This window comes from Chaetura pelagica, unplaced genomic scaffold (assembly GCF_000747805.2).
Source record: "Chaetura pelagica isolate M959 unplaced genomic scaffold, ChaPel_1.0 scaffold132, whole genome shotgun sequence".
Taxonomy (NCBI): domain Eukaryota; kingdom Metazoa; phylum Chordata; class Aves; order Apodiformes; family Apodidae; genus Chaetura; species Chaetura pelagica.
The window spans coordinates 967188-988464 of NW_009952709.1; the positions used below are offsets into that span (position 1 = coordinate 967188).

The window sequence follows — 21277 nt, forward strand, 5'->3', positions numbered from 1 at the left end:
CACCTCATTAGCCCTTGTGTGGCTAAACCTGCTGCAGCAGACAGGGCTGTGCAGCTCAACAAGGGCTGCTGAGCACAAACACTTTCAGGCTATGCATTTCCTTCCAGCCTCGTTTGGTGGCCACCTGCACCCTTGAAATATTGGGCATGTGTGTGAGTAATGTCTCTCTTTTCAGTACTAGCTCTGGAGGTTCACCAGACTGTGGGCACCTGAGAAGGTTCCTGGGGGAACCTCCCGTCTCTGTCTCTGCCTTCCACTTTCTGCAGCAGTCACGACCAGCCTCTGGAATTTGTTGGCCTCTGGGGTGCTTTGGTTTTAAGGGAAGTGTGTCCTCCGTTTCAGATCACCTGTTAGCAGAGTCCTACATCGGGCAGGAGGACTCCCCTGAGATGCAGCAGGCGGCTCAGAACAAGCGCAGACTCTCCGTCATCTCGGATGGCAAATTTGAGAGGAGCTTCTCTGAGGAGCAGGCAGAGAAGATGGCCAGCGAGGGGCCAAAGCCGCGAGTCTACACCATCTCGGGCGAGAGGCCGATGCTGTCGGACCACGAGAACGAGAGCATGGAGCTGGTGGTGATGAAGGGGGCTGCCCAGGAGGAATGTCACCACGGCCACCACCTGCACAGCGCGGGCAGCTCGCACGGCATCAGCAGGCACTGCAAGGGCTGGCCCGGCAGCCGGCAGGGCTCCAAGGAGTGCCCGAACTGCACCCGCCTGGCTGCCCCTTCCCAGCACTCCTTTGAGCTGGAGCAGCAGCAATCCGGGGAGGTGGGCTGGCACAGGAAGAGGCTGGAGAGGATGTACAGTGTCGACAGAGTGTCTGGTAAGTAAGGGTGAGCATTGGGTGCTGGAAGGACACAAAGGGACTTGTTGATTCCGGGCTGGATGGTGACACCCATCTTACCCCAGCATGGAGGTTTGGTTGCTGTGTGCCTTGAACTTGATCCTGTAGTGTTTCCTCTGGCACCTTCTGGTACCTGACACCAGCATCCATGGAGAGGGATTGTCAGAGGGGCAGTGTAAAATGAGCTGTGTTAAGTTTGGGGCCTGTTCGTCCAAGCCCCACTGTCTGCTTCTGGCTTGTCAGCAGCAAGTGACTTGGGTGGTTTTAATGCCAGGTTCATGTACCTTAGTGTAGTTGATCCCTTTCTGTTGAAGAAAGAGCAAGGATGGTGTCACAGCACCCATGTTTGTGCTCAGCCAGGAGGCAGTTCAGAGCAGGACCCTCTCCTTCTCTGGAGCCTTTTCAGATCTGTCTGGGTGCCTTTCTGAGTGACCTGCCCTAGTTTTTGGTCCTGCTCTGGCAGGGGGGTTGAACTCAATGATCTTCAGAGGTCCCCTCCAACCCCCTGACATTCTGTGATTTTATGATTCTGTGATTTTGGGGCTGAGACAGGTGAAATCTTTGTGAACCTGCCAGGGTGCTCCAGGGGAGCAGCTCAGCTTTCCTACAGTGTTCTGTGCTTTGGTGCATCCCCAAAATGCTCATCTGAGTGGCTGGAAGCAGTTTAGCAGGATCCCTCACTTAGTGCCACCTCACCTCACAGATGCTGGCAAACAACACAATATTGAACTGTCTGTCTTCCCCTCTCACTATATCCATTCACTCAATATTTTCAGGGAATAGGGCTTGTAATTATTCAATAACATTAAAAAAATCCCAGTTACCTGAAAAAAACTTAAATATTAATCAAATATATGTCATGACCTGTGTGCTTTGAATTATAAGAGAGTACAGAGTCCATCTTTGCCTGTCAGCTCTCTATCTGGCTTGCAAAGAGTCTGACCTAATTTATCTGATTTTATTTTTCTTTTTTAAAAACACACATCAAGGCTTTTAGAGTGTAATGTCCAGCCAGGCAAGGTCAAAGCTTTCTCCTTGAGTTTAAATGTGGAGATCAAACTATGTATCTTTATTGGGTTCATAGTTTTCTAGTAAATATTATAGTGATATTTACTGCAGGTAAAATCACAGAAAGGTTGGGTTCTAGACCATGTATTCATTCTTAGATAATTGAAATTCTGTGACTGAATTAATACATGGACTAATACTAAAAAATAATTATTAGAAAATAATTTGTCAAGTGTGCAGAACACCCACAGTCCTACTAATTCCTGTGCAGAGTTTCTAACCATTGTTTCTCAGTTTGTTGCTGTGATTTTTGGGATTCACATCAGATACTACATGTGCAAGTTTAGACTCAGAGTGCAAGAAAAGGAGTGAGAACCAGCTTTCCTGTATGGAAACCTTTTATTTTTTTATGATGATACGTGTTTTACCTGCTAAAAGATGGCCTTGCGTATGATGACACAGCCAGAAAGCTTGAGTGAATATACAAAAGAAAGCCATTCCAGTCCCAAATGTTCAGAAAAGGAGATCACTGACCCCAGGAGCTTGGTCCTGGGGAGATCAGGGTGCTGAGTTGAATCAGTTGCAGCTTCATGATGTTTATGGAATTAAGAAAGTGAAGATTTCCTGTTCTGATGCTGATGGATTTATGCTAAAAGCTTTTCTGAACAAATAAAAATTGTGCCTATGCACTGTGGGACTTGATACAGAACCAGAGGAAAGCTCCAGATCACTAATGGAAGAGTTTAACTCCTCAGAGCTGGAACTAAATGCCTCTGTGCTGCAAAACATGTCCTAGCAAATGCTGTAGAGAGATGCCATCTTCTGTTTCTGCACCTTGGGATTTCTAATGTGTGTTCTCTGCCCTAGTAAGACCATATCTGGAATATTGTGTCCAATTCTGGGCTCCCCAGTTCAAGAGGGACAGAGATATGCTGGAAAGAGACCAGTGGAGGCTACAAGTATGATGAAGGGACTGGAACATCTGTCATACTAGGAAAGGCTGAGAGACCTGGGGCTGTTTAGTCTGGAGTAGAGAAGACTGAGAGGGGATCTTATTAATGTCTACAAATATCTGCAGGGTGGGGCCAGTCTTTCTTCAGTGGTGCCTGTGACAGGATGAGGGGAAATGGCACCAAGTGCCAACACATGAAGTTCCACCTCAGTATGAGAAGAAGCTTCTTTCCTGTGAGGGTGACAGAGCCCTGGGACAGGCTGCCCAGAGAGGTTGTGGAGTCTCCTTCTCTGGAGACTTTCAAGACTCATCTGGACACGTTCCTCTGTGATCTGCCCTGGGTGCTCCTGCTGCAGGAGGGGGGTTGGACTTGATGATCTTCAGAGGTCCCTTCCATGATTCAGTGATTCTATTTTCAACTAGGCAGCAATTTTTGTTTAGGCTAGTTACCAATGGGAAATGGATATTGGCCTTTCTGAGAATATACCAGAGCAGCTCATTAAATGGGAGCAAACTGGACCACCTTGAACCTGCAGATGCTCTGTATCTGGTGTTCCATACAAGCAGGCAGCAGCTGCCCTGGGTACCTGTTTCAAGCTCTCAAGCTGCTTGCAGACAGTGCTGTGCCTCTGGGACCCAATCCCATCCTAGCATAGGCACCGTGGAATGAAGCTTGGTCTGTCCAAGTGTTGTTACTCAGAGCAAAAGCAAGAATCAAGTGGCATAGCTGCCACAGGCTGCAAGGAGTGTCTTTTGGAATGTCCTTTGTGCATGGCTAGGAGGGAAACAGCAGAGATGAACAGAGATGAGAGACTGATTTCCCCAGAGGTTCACTTGACAGTGCTGCTTTCCCTGGTTGCTGCTGCAAACCAACACTCATGGCAGTAAGGCCAGATTGGCATAATTGAATATGGATTTTGATGCTGAGTTTATGATGCCTAACATCATTCCAGAGAAGCACAAGCTGTTGCCTCCTGTGCTGCTCCCAGCATCTGACACAAAAACATCCACTCATGGACAGAGGTGCTGAGATTTTCATGCAGCCTGGCACGTGGCTAGAGATGCTGAATGTGGTGGTCGTGTTCCTACAGCCTTGCCCAGCCCAGGGTTCCTTGACTGTTTGGTTGCAGTTGATGGTAACAAGAAAGGAGAACAAGATGCTCTGCCTGAGTAAAAAGGAGTGTGCTGCCTGCTCCTGGAAGCAAAACAGCTTTACTCATAATCAGAATTTTATTTGAGTGGGTGAGCTGTGGAGCTGAGCTGAGCTTCCTAGTCCCTAGCTGTGTTCTACCTCTGGCTGGTAAAGAGGCACCTCTGAAGAGTCACAGATCCTTTCTTCTCCATTGAGTGCTGTGGTAGGGGATTGATAGCTTTCCTACATTGGCTTTTGTCTAACTGGAAAAGGAGAGGAGGCTTCCAGCAATTGTCCAGGCAAAGCCTCATAAGGCTGTTAGCTGTTGTTCATAAGCTCTGCTTTGAATCAAAGCTACTGGCTCAAAAACTTTACATTAAAAAAAAAGTAAAATATATGTAGAGATTGTCAGTCCTTTGAGATGTAGTCCTTGAGGCCTGTACAGAATTGTTGGTTAAGAAGGAATTTGTACAACTTCTTCACCACTGTAGTAAGGTCATGGCTTCAAACAAGTAATTAATTTCCAGTCTGAGCTGGTTTGCATTTCTTCTCTTTCTGTTTTTTGGAAGTGAACAGACAGAGGAACTTCAGAATATGTATTGAGTGTACTAGAATGCAGTCTTCATGCAACATACCTATTGCCTTAACATGCTTTTATACCAGGCTTGCCACAAACTGAGGAATGATTAGCTGAGGAGTGTCTTGTACAGCTTTCTATATGATTTGTTGGAAGCTTCACTTTAAAGGAAGCCTCCCCAGTTGCATTTAGCATTTTTTTCACACCTGTAATTGCAGCCACTATTTGTACTTCCAGGGAACAGCAGGATCAGTGTGTAGTAGATGATGAGCAGCACAAAACATTTGGTAAGGTATCTGGGCTGTAGTAATTATGCCTGCAGTAGGTATGCAGGGTTTGATTGGGTTTTGGCCAATGAAGCTAAAGAAAAAAAACACTCTTGACAATGCCAGCATATTAATGGCTGAGGTGCTGTAATTGCTAATGATCTTCAGACTTGAATGAGGGAAGGAAGATGCATGATCAGCAACATGTGGCAAGGCATTAACAAACCGCAAATTGGATGTGAAGGAAGAGGAAAGATCAGATAGTCCTAAACCCCAGGGATCCAGTCCACTGAGATCTCTCCCATCTAGTGTCAGCAGATATTAATACACCTCTGATTCCCTGCTGGAACAACTGCAGCCTGAGGGTTCTCAGTAGGAGCTGCTTCTTGGTCACATTCCTCCTTCTGCTCACCACCATCCCACACACGTAATTAGTGACTGATTTTGCTGCCTGCTCTTTTGTCTCAGTGGACATCACCCGAAGATGATGTGGTGTCTTAAGGCAGCTGCCTTAGGCAAGAGTCCACAGCTGGCTCAGGCAGGGTAGTTTACAAACCTGGGGGACCAAGTCAGGGCAGAATTATCTGCAGGTTGTACAGCTGGTGTGGGTTTTGGCTTCTAACAGCAGAATAACTCACCAGGCCAGGTTGTCAGGAGCAGATTAGAGGGGTTTATTGAAATTTCAATGGTAGAAAAAGAGAGTCTATCTCAGGCTTACAGTTGTGAACAGAGGAAGGTGAATGCTTTTTGTCTTCCACAGGAGGCTGTGGCAGAACAAATTGGATCAATGGGACATTTCAAACAGATAGTACTAAGGAAAAGGCAGAGGCTGGAAAATGCTTTTGATTAAAAATGTTTCTTTCCCCTGTTGCTTTTTTTTCTTGTTGAAATGCCTCTTCTGTAATTCCTGGATTATTCTACTCTTCCATGCTTAGGATAGAGCTTTCATTCTGCATTTAGCAGCTTGATAGATGAGCTTAGTACAAACTTACACAACACTTAGTGGTAATGAGCATGTATGTGAGAAGGATGAGACTCTCCTGTTCGGTGCAAGGCAGGATACTGAAGGAAAGTACTGAGAGAGACTGGGAAAGTCTTGCTCTCTGAATGTTGTCTCTGCCTGCTGGATTATAAGGTTTTTCTGTCTCTTCCAGATGATGTCCCCATACGAACCTGGTTCCCAAAAGAGAACCTCTTCAGTTTTCAAACTGCTACTACAACTATGCAAGCGTAAGTGAAGCTTCTGCCATAGCTTTTATTGTGTAGCTGAAAGTTTGTGGCACACTCAGAGCTGTATCTGAGAGCCTGGAGCAAGTGATTTGTGTGTTTGGCACCATATTTTGGGGGTGAGAGAGAAACTTTTATCTTACTGATTTATTTTTTGCGTATATTAGTTCTCTTTCCTACTACTCCCACTTGTTTGGTTTTACTTTTTTTAGCTCCTTGGGTTGCTCTCTCTGCATTGCCCTAGTGCTGCTTCTCTTGCCTCACCCCTGTGTCCCTCTGCCTCCTCTTCAAGGACTATAGATCTGGTGGCACCTGGATGGGCAGCACTGCAGGGCACCAGGCTGGCAGGGTCTGTGGGCAGCCTGAGGGCACTGGGGCAGCTGCTTTGCTCTTTAGAGATGTTGCCTGGTAGCAGGGAATGGCATTTCACAGGTCTGATCTGACACACCAAGCCCTGCACAAAACCAGTCACGTGTCCTTTGCCTTCAGACAGATTCTTTGCTATCTGAAGTTGACTCCACTGGCCACAGGGGTTTGGCCAGATGGTGGCCCCTGGCAGGGCTCACAGGACTTGAAGACCAAGGTGGGATTGCCCTAAGGAAACCCTTGAGGAGCACATCTCCCTTGGCTAAGGTAGTTCCTCAGTTCATGTTTTTGGAGATTCTGTGCTGCCTCTAGAACTTGCATTGGGACTTATTCAGAAGTTCAGGGCAGTTCCCTGAGCTTCTTGGGGTGGCTCCCCCAGGTGCCCCTGTCCTCTTGGTCTCTAAGACCAGTCAGCATGAGCTTGCTTCACAAGTCTTGTGTCAGTGTGGGAGAAGGTCTCCTTGTTCCAGAAGCCCATGGTGCTGAGCTCCTGTTGTAGCCTCATGGGCCACACTCAGCTGTCTGTTGTACATCCACATGTTCTCTGGGTCTACATGGAGCTTAATTTGCATCCAAGCCACATGCCACAAACCACTGTGCCCCAAGGAGGATTTAACTTGATCAAGTAGGAGTCTCACCAGTGAGAAATATTTAATTTAAAAAGCTGTTTCCTTCTACCTAACAAGAAATATTCCTTTTGGAATGAGAATTCCCTCAGAAAGCTGGCTGGAGCTGAGTACTAATGAATTCCTCTTCTCTTTCTTTTTCCTGCATCTCCTGGAATCTCTAGCATCTCGTAAGTATAATCTTCATATTTTTATTTCCTTGTCTGTTGGTGTCCTGGACAAACTCTCCTCTCCTTCATTTTCACTCATGCTTTCCCTATGCTAGGGCTGTTTGTTAGCTGGCAAGAGGTTAGATGGCTACACCTTGTAGGCCAACAGGAATTCCACTGTGACCATCCTCAGCTTTGGAATGGAGGCTACAGTTCTAGCATGCTTTTGCCCCTCTTAATCCTGATGCACAGAGGTTTTGTGTCTGCAGTCTCCTAGGTCTATTCCTCCGTAGCAGGGATGATGGCTGCTCAATCTCTGTGCTCTGGGCTCTGGCCACTCCTGCGTTGGCTTTAGGAACAACTGCTTGTCCAGCCACCTGCCCTAGGGAGTGAGGACCTTTGGTTGGGTGAGTCTTCTGCCTGACCCCTGACTCACACGCAGTCCTGCACAGGCTGGATGTCTTCCTGGGTCAGCCTAGTCTCTCTCTGTTGTCTGCTGAGAGCTTTCCTGTCTGTGTGTCCTGTCCTCTCCAGTTCCAAGCTGTGTGGTTGCTTAATGGCTTGAAATGGTTTCCCAGGGCGTTCAGGGGCTACGCAGAGAGGAAGAGACGGAAACGAGAGAATGATTCTGCAGCTGTTATACAGAGGTAGGGCCTGTTTTCTGCCATAGCCATAACCCTGCCTGGTGTTGCATGGGCCCTCTGGGTGTCAGTAGTGACCCTTGGCGACGTTGAACGTGGCTGTCCCTGTCTGTGTTGCTGTTTGTAGGGACACTAGGTGTTGGAATTGTAGAGGTGAATGATGCTGCCGTGCTCAGGATAGGTGAGCTCCTTCTTCTTAAAGGAACACTGTCAAGTTTCTTTTAAGCTTCCAGATACAAGACACAGGATCTGTGTCTCGGGCAGAAAAATGCATAATATAGATACAAAAAATCGAAGATAACATTTCCCCAGCCCTCTCCCAAGTACTTGGAATTTGTTTGAGATGAGTTGAATGCTTCTATGTACTGTTGCTAAATCTACAAACACACCTCAAAAATCTCACAACTAGGCAAAATTAACATCTTTAGTGACCAGAATTTTTATTTCATTTTTTTATTTTAAAAAACTGAAAGGAAAGAAAAGGGGGTGGAGACAGATTACTTTTTTGGGCCCTGATTTCCCTCTGCTGGCTTCACAGAGCACATCACTTAAGCCACTGTGGTAAAATCAGAACTGTTTTGGTTTTGTAAATTTGCCAAGGCTCATATGTTTTGGCAGCCTCCTAAGAAGGATAACACAGCATTTGTGTCATTGGTTAAAAGCTGCCTTGATCACTTGAGCACTATTCAAAACAAAGTGGGAGAAAAACATCAGGTTTTCTTAACTGGGAATTTGCCAGGAAGATAAATATTTTTTTAGCAACTTAAGGGTAGTGGTTTTTTTCATCAATAATGAAGATAAATAAGGTTCAAAACTAATGAAGCTGTAAATAAATAGACAGTGTATCTTTAAAAAGAAAGAGAGTTCTCAGAATTTGTTAAACAGAGGCAACTCTTTGTTAGAAAAAGGCTTGTTCCTGTGGCTGTGGGCACAGGAGTCCTCAGTGGTGCTGTGTAGTCAGGATGGAGGACAGAGTCATGTCATCCTTGGGTTGAGTGGCCAATGTGTCCTCTCACCTCCTATGGACACTGAAGGTCTAGGCAGGGTTGTACAGTGGGAGCTCATCTGCATTTATCTTGTCATAAAGAGGAGCCAGGACAGCAGTAGTGGGGTTTGGCTGTGCCATGCAGGCAGACCCTGGCCAGCTGCAAGGATTGCTGGCAGCTAGTGCTCAGCTCTCTTCTCCAGGGGGTGAGGAGGGCCCCAGCTCCCCTTTCCCAGCTTGTTGTGCAGCCTCTCGTGGCCTCAGGCACTTCAGAAGGTCAGTTGCTATCACACAGCCCCTTCAGCACTTGGCCCTGTGTGTCTGGTGCCCAGGGAGGCTGGTCTGTGTAGCATAGCATGTGTGCTGGGGTAATGGATGTTGTTACCTCAAGAGAGAGTGGTGCCCAGTGCTTTGCTGAAGCTTGTGATTTAGGGATGCTTTAGGCAGCATTTCTTCACTGAAAGGGTTGTCAATCTTTGGAATAGTTTGCTCAGAGCAGTGGTGGAGTCACCATCTCTGGAGGCATTTAAACGGCATATGGACCTGGTGCTTAGGGACGTGTTTTAGTGGTGAGCTTGTGGTGTTGGGTCTGAGGCTGGACTGGATGAACTTGGAGGTCTCTTCCAGCCAGGGACATTCTGTGATGCTGCAGGCAGGAGCTGGGGAGGAGAACATGAGAGATGCTCCTGGAGGTTCTGCAGAGCACTGACTTCTCTCAGTAATTCTGTTGTTGGCCTCTGGTTGGGTATGGAAAGGCTCCTCTGCAGAGTGTGAAGGAGCTGCTGCAGGGTCTGGGGGACCCTTGGCCTTGATGGACACCATGGAGGTGGCCTAGGGTTGTGCAGACCATGTAGCAAGCTGCAGTCAGTGAGGAGGAGGAGCTCTGTTTAGGAAAGGGAGTAATAGGGAGGTTTTGTCGCTGTCACTTGAGGGATGTCTGTTGAACCTTGATGAGTGAAGAGATTTGCTAGTGAGTAACGCTGGGTTTCCAGGTAGGAGCTGGGCAGGTGTGTGTAGCCCCACTGCTCAGAGCAGACTGCAGCTCCCCCAGGAGTGCTGTGCCAGTCCTTTCATGCCAACATGCAAGCACAGCTTCAGCACTTGGCCCTGTGTGTCTGGTGCCCAGGGAGGCTGGTCTGTGTAGCATAGCATGTGTGCTGGGGTAATGGATGTTGTTACCTCAAGAGAGAGTGGTGCCCAGTGCTTTGCTGAAGCTTGTGATTTAGGGATGCTTTAGGCAGCATTTCTTCACTGAAAGGGTTGTCAATCTTTGGAATAGTTTGCTCAGAGCAGTGGTGGAGTCACCATCTCTGGAGGCATTTAAACGGCATATGGACCTGGTGCTTAGGGACGTGTTTTAGTGGTGAGCTTGTGGTGTTGGGTCTGAGGCTGGACTGGATGAACTTGGAGGTCTCTTCCAGCCAGGGACATTCTGTGATGCTGCAGGCAGGAGCTGGGGAGGAGAACATGAGAGATGCTCCTGGAGGTTCTGCAGAGCACTGACTTCTCTCAGTAATTCTGTTGTTGGCCTCTGGTTGGGTATGGAAAGGCTCCTCTGCAGAGTGTGAAGGAGCTGCTGCAGGGTCTGGGGGACCCTTGGCCTTGATGGACACCATGGAGGTGGCCTAGGGTTGTGCAGACCATGTAGCAAGCTGCAGTCAGTGAGGAGGAGGAGCTCTGTTTAGGAAAGGGAGTAATAGGGAGGTTTTGTCGCTGTCACTTGAGGGATGTCTGTTGAACCTTGATGAGTGAAGAGATTTGCTAGTGAGTAACGCTGGGTTTCCAGGTAGGAGCTGGGCAGGTGTGTGTAGCCCCACTGCTCAGAGCAGACTGCAGCTCCCCCAGGAGTGCTGTGCCAGTCCTTTCATGCCAACATGCAAGCACAGAGGGGCCTGAGGACCAAGACATATGCAAAAAGCCCTCAGAAGGATCTAGGTGGCTAAGGGATGCCCCATTAAGGGCCGTCCATGCTCACACCTCCTTTCCAAAGTGCTTTTTTTTCTAGAAGAGCTGAGGAGGGAAAAATAACTTCATCTCATTCTCTGAGCATTTAGTGTGATGGTTAGTCTTGAGCAGCTGGGTTCTTCCTGGAGCTGCTCTTGGGAGTATTTAGGAGATGTATCTAGACGGATGCCCTCAACCCACACTCAGGAGAGCGACCAAGCTGTCTAGGCAGCTGGGAGCAGCTCTATGGCAAAGACTGTTTTAACCCCCTTCCCCCAGGGTCTGAAGAAACTTCTCTGTGGAGAGGACAGCTGAGCATTTAACAGATAAATAGGTTTTACTCCAAAATTCCAAAAACCCAAAAGATGTAACAGTGACCTTGGCAATTAATGTAGTGTCTGGTGTGATCTCGGTCTCCGTGTCTGGTGTGATCTTGCTCTCACAATAGACCATAAAGATTCTCATTCTGATGAGTTACAATATATGTCTAAGGTCTTTCTGTGAAAAGAATGACCTTCATTCCCTTAAAATACTGTATTAAAATTAAAATACTGTATTTATTTGGATTTGAATCTGATGTGCAGGACAGCCCCCATTATCTGTCATCCCACACCTCAGAAGACTTTGTACATGGAGCCAGTCCAGCATGTGTTACTGAGGCAAATTGGTTTTGTTCCTTGTCCAACAGGGGCATTTGTCTGATCCACAGCAGTGAATCTTCACATAAGCAAGTAGAACTAAAATAAAGCTTTGTAGAAGAACATTAATAGCCTGAGTGCAGGTGGAAATTTGTCATGGAATAATGTTGCTCCCAGCTTCACTACCCAGCTGCTAGTTTTCCTTTTTGAGTTGCTGAATTTGGATCCTGATGATACCATGGGGGCCAGAGGGGGGCCAGAGCAGGAGGTGGTGTGGTTTAAGTGCTGTCCCTCCCATGGGGGCTGTGTTTGGGCTGAGCTCTCTGTACTGGAGTAAATGTATCTGACTTGCTCTGAACAAGTTGTTGGTGGTGCTGGAAGTATCTTCTAGTCCAGTTAGCTTGCTGAAGCATCTGCATGGTTGTAACATGTTCTTACTCATCCCACTAACATGTATGAGCCAGACGAGTTGTCATTTAACCTCTCACCACCAACAGTCTCTGTTGCTTGATGTCCATGGTGTGTGTGTTGGTGGGGAAGGAAGGACTCTAGGAAGGCTCCCACACTCCGTGCAGACCTCTGGTATGTGGGCTCTCTGATATCCCTGGGGGCCACGGGGGCTGCAGGGCAGGGTGAAGGTACCCTGAGTAGAGTTCACAGAGGAGTGGCACTTCTCTTGCTAGTCCACCTGCTGCTTCTTCTCTGTGTCTCCTCTGGTGTCCTGTTTGGTTCCTGTCCTGTCTGGTTCTTGTCTAGGTGAGTGATGAGAAACTAAGGGAAGCAGGTTCCTTGCACTCAGAACTGCCTGGGCAGAGGCAGTGTCCTCAGCAGAGTCACAGCACAGGTGCCTTATTCATCAGAAAGGGAAAACAGGCTGTGAGAAGAGGACTGCCATGTAGGACCTCTCTTGCCCTGTACCACCAGCCCAGGGAGTTCAGAAGAAAATCACACTCTTGACAGATGTAACTGAGTAGGCGCAGGCTGGGAACCTGGTCTCCAGCTTTTGAACACCCAGAAGGAAATATGCTGTCTTCCTAGTTTTCATTTTTTCTTCCTCCCAGTTTTTTCAGTCCTGCTGGGCCCAGGTGTCACTCTGTATTACCTTTCTCAGAGGTTTTGTTTGGCCTCTCTTTCAGGAATTTTCGGAAGCACCTCCGCATGGTGGGGAGCCGAAGGGTTAAAGCACAAAGTAAGTGAGCACCTATGAGAAGTGGCTGTGAGGAGCTGGGGTTTGTGCCTGGGACACAGGGAACCCTGGGTTGTGTGCAGATGTGGGTAGAAAAGACCTTGCATTGGGCTGGACAAAGGACTTGACCTGCTGATGCCATTTTACCCTGCAAAAAAGAAAGCAAGTTGTTGTAGGTCTCCAGGACACACGGGTATCTGCAAGCAGCCTGTAAGCTGTTGCCACGGACCCTCTGCCTTGGCTGTGGGAGATCTCTGTGGCCTCAGCACAAGGAGTGGAAGGAGCTGAAACATCCTTGTCCCATGTGCGTGTTGTTTTCGTTGAACACCGGTGCAGAGGTGAGGAGAAGCAGAGCTGAGAGCTCAGCAGAGCTGGCCAGGGCTGCCTGAAGCTGTGGACCAGCTATGGCTCCTGCAGAGAGTTGGTGCTTCATGTGCTCCATGGACTGGTGGCTTTCTCTTTTCTCCTCCTCTGTCCCATTGCCATCTCTGCAGCAGGACCTGGGGTAAAGTTGCCTGCTGAAAGCTGAGAGGACTCTGGAAGGGAGAAAGAAGAGGAACAGGGAAGAGATTCGAGCAAGGGGGAAATAAGGCACTGGTACATCTCACTGAGGAAGAAATCACCTCTTAGGCCTGGAAAACAGCAGTTCCCTTTCCCTAAGAAAGGCAGCATTCCTCTATAACTTGGTTGAGGCAGCTCCCTCATCGCTGTGGAGTGGGCTGAGAATGGTGTAACTAGCTCCTGAGAGCTGAGGATTGCTCCAGAAGAGGAGACAGCTTGTCCTTCCCACCCCCTGGTCAGGCATCATGTACAGACTGCCCACAGCAAAGCCTTGCTGAGCTGGATTTGCATTCTCTCCTCTCCTTTTACATGTGCTGTGGGAAGTGATCAGCAAACAGCATTGCCCTTTGAAGTGTCTTTAATGGCATCTGAGTTAGCACTGCCTGAAATGAACAGGGCTCACCTCCCCCTCCAGCTGTCTGAAGTTCAGGCATGTCTCTCTGCCTTGGTAACTCTCGGGTCATGTTTTTGAGGCTTTCTTCCTGTGCACAGTAGCTAAATGCCTGGTTTGAAATGAAAGCTAAGGATGGAGATCACCTGAAGAACTTCCTATGTAATTTTTCCCCCTGGACTCCCACACTTGGACACACTGCAGCAGAGGACAGGTTGCTTCTCAGCTCTTGTAGTGCAGATCTACAGTGAATTCCTGTGCTGCTGACACAAGATGCTGTTACTAGATACACTGCAGCAAACCTACTCTGTCTGCTACCAGAAATAGGTATTAGTGGCTATAAGTGGCTGTTAATCTAGGCATAATGGCTCTCACATGAGCTTGCCAAGTCAGACATTGGGGTTGGCAGTTCCCAGGAATTTGCCTGCAGTGCAGCCAGCTGGGCCAAGCTCCCTGGATTCTGCTTGGGAAATGCTGGTACAAACAATATAATGCCTTTTGGAAGAAAAAATGGGGGCAAAAAAAGCGCTGGAGGAGTGTCCTCACAAGAGTACAGGCAAGCAAAAATGGAAGGATTTCCTCTTTTGCAACAAAATTTAGAAAGCATGAGCTTCTCAGAGGTCTCCCTCTGATCTGGCTCTGATTGGGATGTCACTAGAATATGAAGGAAGAAATTACTGGAGAACTGCTGCCTTCTTCTGGTCATGTATGTGTCCTTAGCTGTCAAATGCATCTTCTTGTGATCCTTTGAGTCAGAGCATTTACACTGGGAAATTGGAACAGCCATGGTTAAACTGAGGTTTGAGCAGTGTGCATTTGAGGAGTGACCAGCAAGTGTCCTCCTGTTTCTGTGTTACGTACCCTGTGATGGTCCTGCTCAGAAAGTGGGCACTTTGTCTGTCTGGAAGACAGACCCTTGTTTGCTGTGTGGAAAGGACTCACGTTTGGCGAACTGAAGAACAAGCGCAGGGGAGTCTGTGCTGTGTGGCTTTGGTGGAGTTCTGCTGGATGTTTTGTTTTGCTGGCAGCAACAGAGGTGGTTTGGAGTCTGTTAATGTCGTGCTCTGGTTCTATCCTAGCATTTGCCGAACGGCGTGAGAGGAGCTTCAGCAGGTCCTGGAGTGACCCGACTCCCATCAAAGCCGATTCCTTCCATGACTCTCGAGAAAGTGAGTTCTGAGTCCTTTGAGCTTCCTCCTGTGGCCAGACCCTCCAGCAGAGGTGTTGAATGGAGCTCCACTGGAGGAACTCCTCTGTGCCCTTTCGTCCAATCTGTGATCCTTTTAGTTTCATGAGCTCTGAGCAAGTAACACGCCAGGCATTGCACCTGTTCATCTATGTGTACCTGTTCTAACCTCATTATTGTGCAGTTTCAAAGGACACCCAGTGCTACAGCTCTTATAGCCTTCTGTTCCCATCACCCTTATTCACTTGGGACCAAACAACCAGCCTGGAAGCACACCAGTCCAAGGCTACACTCACCACAGTGGGGTTAACCTGCCTGGCTTCCCGTGCAGGAGCCCCTTCTGAGTTCTTTCCTAGGCTAGAATAGCTCAAGAGCACAGCTGCAGCAGACTGCTGTGTGAGCAGGAGGTGTAGCTTTGATTTCCTGGCCATGCTAGCTGCACAGATGATAGCTTGGGGCAATCTGATCTTCGTTTGGGCTGCCAGGAATTCCTATGGGAATCCCCAGTAATGCTGTGGTGTTCTGCTTGTGGGGACTGAGATGCTGTTGTGTTAATTTACAGGAGGAAATGCCAGCATCTTCCCACTGTCTTTTATAAAGGGAATGGCTGATTTGCCTGGACTTCACTGCAATCCTCTAGGCAGGGTACTTGGTGGATATGACTTTGCCCATGTTGAAATGGGTTGTATGGTAAATGAATGTCACTAAGGACATGAATTGACCAATCAGGTAAGCTCATCAGCCCTCCTAGCTGTAGAAGACATGGTACCAGGTTGCAGAGGGGGATGTATGAAAGGCCAGGTTCAAAACATGACCCGATTGTTCCTTTGCAGTCTGATTCTCCCTGCTCCCTCAGCTGGCTCAGAGACAAATGGAAAAGACCTGGTTCAGACAGGCTGGGCCCTGCCCAGTGCCACCCGGACATCCCAAAAGGCACAAATAGAGGCACCTCTGTTCTCCTTCTGCAGTCCCTGGCTTCAGGGAACCATCTCTGATTTTAATCTTTAACAGTCAATTATATTCCTTCCAGATGTTTTTTTCCCCAGGAGGCACTGAAGGCCACCAGGTAAGGTCAGTTCAGTGGAGACCAAGTTCAAGTCCACTGTTGCAATACTACTTGTTTGCTACAGCTGCCCTCACCCTCTGGGACTTCTCTGCCAGGATCAGTTTGACCAACAAGGCAGAGATTTTTATGACCACTCAGAAGACACAGAGCAGTAATTATTACAAGGAGACAAGCTTTGAAGCCTTTGGACTTGCTCATCAGCTTGGCAGTGTTGAAGTGTCTGCGTTCTGTCTCCTCCATTTCTGAAATGACAGGGTGACTGTTGTGAATTGGCATTTGACAGCTGAACTTGGTGACTGTGAGAGTGATGAAGTGTCCGTGGCACCAGGCTCCGTGTGCGCGCTCGTCATTCGTTCTGTGTTTGTCTGTGTGGAGGTGCCAGCCCCAAAGTGTGGCATCTGTTGCTCTGTGGAGGAAAGGAGGGGCACAGGTCTCATGGCCTGTGGGACATCTGGTCAGGTAGCTGCCAGGCAGGAGTGCGTGGGGAAAGCAAACTGCTCTGCCCGTGTAATGCACGCTGTGTTCTGGCAGGCCATGACCTTCAGGATTCCTGCGGCACTTTGGATGGTGACTTTGACCTGAACTGGGAAGCAGAAAAGGAACTTGAAGCCATGGCATGTGATGGAGAAGACTTTATTCCACCAAAAATAATGGTGAGTGTTTCCAGCTCAGCTACCTGTCTCTACTCAGGCTCTGTTTGTCCTTTCAGAGCTGCCAAGTTTAGGATCTTCATGGGAAGAGGCAGGGCTTTTGTATAAGCAGCTCTTCAGGTGTATGTGAGGGTCACTTGGACATCAGCCAAGACATGACATGTCTTCAGCATCTGGTATCACTGGGGATGATGGGTTGAAAGAAAACTAGAAGGTTGTGGTCCAACCCCAGATCAGAGCAGGACTCTCACCAGCACTGAATTGAGTTAGCCTCAGACTCCATAACCCTGACAGTAGGGACCTGAGTCCCCAGGCCCAGCAGTTCTTCCCTCCTGTTGTTACCTGGCTGGTTTGCTTTGGAGCCATAAGGTCATCCCTTGGGATGCTTCCTGCTCTATTATTGTTCCTTGGTGCTCCCCTGTTCTGCTCTTTGGGGTTTGGCAGACACAACCAAGTTCTGACACATCCCTTCCTTGGCCAAATGCACAAGTATGAGCCAAAATGGGGTCTTGAGCTTCCAGCTTCTTCTCAGGCCACCATTGCCAGTTCAGCACAGAAGTACTGTTTGGATTGCTTGAGAAGAGCAAAGAACATGGAGACAATCTGATTTTATGTATGTTCCCAGGCTGTCTGTGCAGTCTCAGCCCTGGAGCACTGTAAGGGCAAAGTGATCAGGTGAGACCCAAACATGAGGAGCCCAACTCTTGGTTTGCTCAGCCCTTGGTGCCCCCATGTGTCTCCCAGGTGGTGTAGGTGAGAAGTGTCCATCCCTGAACTCAGTATATTGTGACTCCTCAGACACTTTGCATTATCTCCCACGTGGCTATCAGAGATGTGCTGCCTGCCAGAAGGGAGGGCTTTGACTCCAGCCCAGGCTGGAACCCAGGCTGCACTTACATGCCCACCAGCACCACTGCCTGCTCCACTGTCACAGCGTTGGAGAGAGGTGCCTGAAGCCCCAGCACAACCAAATTCCCCGTGTTCCCATAGCCCTTGGCTTGTGCTGAGGGCAGGCCCATCCTCTCAGGCTGTCCTGCTGATGGAGCCAGCTGAACCTTCAGGCAGCCTGACACCCTGTGTGTGCCTACCTGTGTCTGATGCCATTTCACCCCTTGGCTGGTTCCTGGTCAGATGTGCAGCTGTCCCACCACCAGGCCAGCCTGAACAGCCCTGGGCAGCAGAGGAACAGACCCTCACATAGGGGGAGGCTCAGAGAGATCCTCATGGGACTCAGCCATCCGTAGTGATGCACAGACCTCTCCATCCTCTGTGCACACTGGTCTCCCCTTTACAGACTGTTACCTCAGGCTCAGTCCTGCCTTTTAGGCAGAGCTGTTGCTCATTTTTTGAGGGTCAAGGAGACTGTGACACATAGGGTCACCTGGCAGGCCTCAAGGTGCTCTCTCGTGGACCAAAGGCGTGGAGGACCTTCCAAAGGGATGCAGATAGGATAGATTAGCTGCAAGCTTTGGTGACATGTGAGAGCAACTAAACAGAGTGCCATTATCATGCCCTTTGTGCTTCTGTCCAGGTTCAACTGGCTTCTCCTCATGCTGTTGCACTTGTTTTTTCCCTTTCCAGCTCATTTCTTCCAAGGTGCCCAAAGCAGAGTATGTCCCGACAATCATCCGCAGGGACGACCCCTCTATCATCCCCATTCTCTATGTAAGTGTATCACTTTGCTGTGTCTGGATGTGTAGGAGCAGGCTGCATACAGAGAATTTAATGTGTTCATTTATTTTTGTCGGTCCCTAGTTCCTGTTACGGTGACTCTGAAACACTGAATTGATTTGGAAAAGCTGTCAGGATGGGCTGGGGGTGTGCTGAACCCAGATTTGGGGTCCGGGGTAGTTTTGTGTGGGCTCAGGTCTAGGTGGAAGAGTAAGGTGGGGTGAAAATTGCACATATATGGGCTGCCATGCCATGCAGGCACAACCAGGCAGCAGGGGGAGGTGAAGGAGGGAAGGCAGGGCAGGCCTGAGCATGCAACAGAGCTGCGTGTTGCCAGGCTTAGGGCTCCTCCTTGTGCTCGTCCTTAGACAGGATGAGCAGCACCTCAGAGCTCTGCCGTGGACCGTGAGCACCATCCCCTCATGTCCAGTGCTGCATCCCTCCCAGTCATTAATTTAACCTTGGTTTTTCACGAGGAGTCCTGCCTGAGCAGGTGTCTGGAACACCAGCAAGGAGTCATGGGTCTCTTTTTCCTAATCACTTTATATTCACTTCCATTGGAAGGGAAGGGTGGGACTGACAGCCCAGAAAACTCAGTCTCCAGGTGCAGCAGGTGGTGCTGCTGGGAGGTTTAGCTCTGCTGCCTCTCTCTTCCTCTGGGAGTTGTATGGTTGTCCTGATGACCCTGCTGGGTGTTGGGTGTGTGGCTGTTTGTAGCCAGCTTGGACACGTGTGAGGCCACAGCCTGGCTACAAAACAGGGCCTAAGAGGCAAATGTGGTTTGGGACTTGTCTGCTGGATTAGTCTTCAAGCTTTTGGATAGATTTAGTCTTCATAGACCATTCGGTGATGAAACTAGAAGCCATAAGTTGGTTTGATTGTGCTTTTTGCGTGGGAGTGGGATTGTGTGCAGTGTTACAGACTATAATAATGTCATGAAAGGCTCTTGTAGTGACAGTGAACCTTGATATGTGTCCTCCCTTGGTTTCCAGGACCATGAACATGCCACCTTTGATGACATCCTAGGTACGTGAGTGTTGTTTCCTTAACTCCTGCCTGTGGCAAATGTAACTGATCAATATGTTCAAGTCACTGCCGTGCCCTGTGCCTCAGCTGCCACTCACAAAGGTGGTTTAGTCACCCCAGTGACACCTGACAGTCAGTCAGCTGCTGTGGGATATGCTGCTGTCATAAAACTTCACTTCTGTGGCCCATTTTCTATGCCAAACTTAGAAGGGGAAGCTGAGGCATGGGGCAGCAAAGATCCCTGCTCGTTATACCCTTGTAGGTGAGCAGGAGCTCTAGCAGAAGGTCAGGAGAGCTGGGGCTGGTCCAGTGCTGTGGTCACTGCAGAGTAGGGTCTGGTGCTGCACCTGCCTTCTCTGCCTGGGATCTCTTGGGGTTTCTTGCCTTCCACAGCACGGAAGCAAAGGGTTTGCTGTGTCATCCATGGGAATGGTGTCAGTCTCACAGCTCAGCCTCCTGCCTTCAGGACTAAGCTGAGAAGAAATAAGATTAGTTTTTAACTTCCTCCATGGTTCATCTTTTCCAACATGCTTTTTACAGAGGAAATAGAGAAGAAGCTCAACATTTATCGGAAAGGCTGCAAAATCTGGAAGATGCTGATATTTTGCCAGGTATGTGAAAGTTGTTGAGCACTTGGGTGGTTTGTTAGAAATTTGTCTTTTTCTACAGAGAAAATAACACAGAGGAACCAATACTCCAGAGTCAGGTTTTGTCAGATGTGTGAGGTTTTCACTTCTCATTCCCCAGACAAAGAACAGCCTCAAGTTGCTGTCACAGCAGGAAATAAAATCTGATTTAGTGTGGCCAAGTCCAGACCTGGGCTGCTTCTCAGCTGCTTTCAAAGAAAGTCAGGCAAAACAGCATTAGCACAGACCTCAGAGGGGTGTTCCAGAGACAGGACCAAGCCCTTGTGAGGGGATGGCTGTAGTTTCCATACAGCTTTGTTATGACAGTGGCAGGGGTTGTGGATCAGACTGGCAGATGGCACAGCTTGGAGCTGGGGGGGTGAAGGAGACTCAGGCCTGGCTGGATCTGGGCTTGCTGGGGATTTCCTTCCCAAGCCTCTTGTTCCTCAGCATGGTCAGCTTTGGGGTTCCCCAGCAGCTGTGCAAGCAACCTTGCCGTGAGAAGTGAGGCAGTAACCTGACTTGAACTCCCTCCCACGTGCCTAATGCTGCAAAATAACAGAGTCTGCAGCAGGCTGACCTGCAGATGGCAGCTCTTAATCTTCCTCATACTGTGCTCAACTGTTTTATGCCTGTTCCTGCCAAAGTACAGGTCTCCTACACTGACGTCTTGCCTGCTTATCCCGGCTTTGCTCAGCTTCCCATCTGCCTATGACAGCAAGTCACATCCCTAAATAAAAGAGACTTTCTTCTCTTCCTTGTTACTCTCCAGCCATCCACAATGAAGATTTCTGTCTGTTACTGTGCTTTTCTAGAGCGAGGTGGGCTTATAACAGGAAAAAAAGGATAATTTGTGACTTTCCTGAGCCAGTGGCTGAGATGGAGGTTGCAGCAGCTGTGCCAGCCTGGTGTGTCTGCTCTGCTTCCTTGTGGCACGTCTGGGAATGGCTGTGCAGGACAAGAAACACATCCTGGGGTTGTTTCTTTAGGGCCTCTGCACAGTGGTTTGCATCTGCCTGTCTCTCTCTTGCAGGGAGGTCCTGGGCACTTATACTTGTTAAAGAACAAAGTTGCCACTTTCGCCAAAGTGGAGAAGGAGGAAGATATGATCCTGTGAGTGGCTGTGTTATGTTCTGAACTTGCATGGTATTTTTCTGCTTGGTTTGCTCAGTGTTTTATGGCATGTGGCCTAGCAGGAGAGGTTGAGGACTCTGGGATGGCCTGGTCAGGGGCAGAGGAGGCTGAGGGGGACATAATAGCAGCTTACAGCTCCTTCAGGGGGAGCTGCGAAGGTGACAGAGCTCAGCTCATCCCTGGGGTGGTGCAGCCCTGGGACAGGTCACCAGAAAATGTGCTTTTATCTGCTGTTTAGTGTCTGTCTGGACTAGGGGGAAAGGGAGAGGAGGGGAGGGGGAAAGAGATATTTCCTCTCCTTTGCTGACCAGAAACCCGAACATGCACCTCGTGCCTCTGTTGCTCAGAAGTGGCTGAGATAGCATTTCCATGCAGGCAACTAGTGGCAGGGAAGCAAAACTTTCCCCTCGAGCCGACGTTTGGCGG

General features: G+C 48.9%; 1 protein-coding gene across 1 annotated transcript in view; it reads left to right on the forward strand.

Annotated features, from left to right (window-relative positions):
* Positions 1–21277, forward strand: part of NSMF (NMDA receptor synaptonuclear signaling and neuronal migration factor) — a 39511-nt gene that overhangs the window by 13473 nt on the left and 4761 nt on the right. The window contains exons 3-13 of the mRNA XM_009994339.1: positions 343–822; positions 5933–6008; positions 7162–7167; positions 7725–7793; positions 12491–12543; positions 14572–14661; positions 16276–16397; positions 17976–18059; positions 19058–19091; positions 19632–19702; positions 20751–20830. Of these exons, the coding sequence (XP_009992641.1) occupies positions 343–822; positions 5933–6008; positions 7162–7167; positions 7725–7793; positions 12491–12543; positions 14572–14661; positions 16276–16397; positions 17976–18059; positions 19058–19091; positions 19632–19702; positions 20751–20830 (1165 nt within the window). The remainder of the gene's footprint in view (positions 1–342; positions 823–5932; positions 6009–7161; positions 7168–7724; positions 7794–12490; positions 12544–14571; positions 14662–16275; positions 16398–17975; positions 18060–19057; positions 19092–19631; positions 19703–20750; positions 20831–21277) is intronic.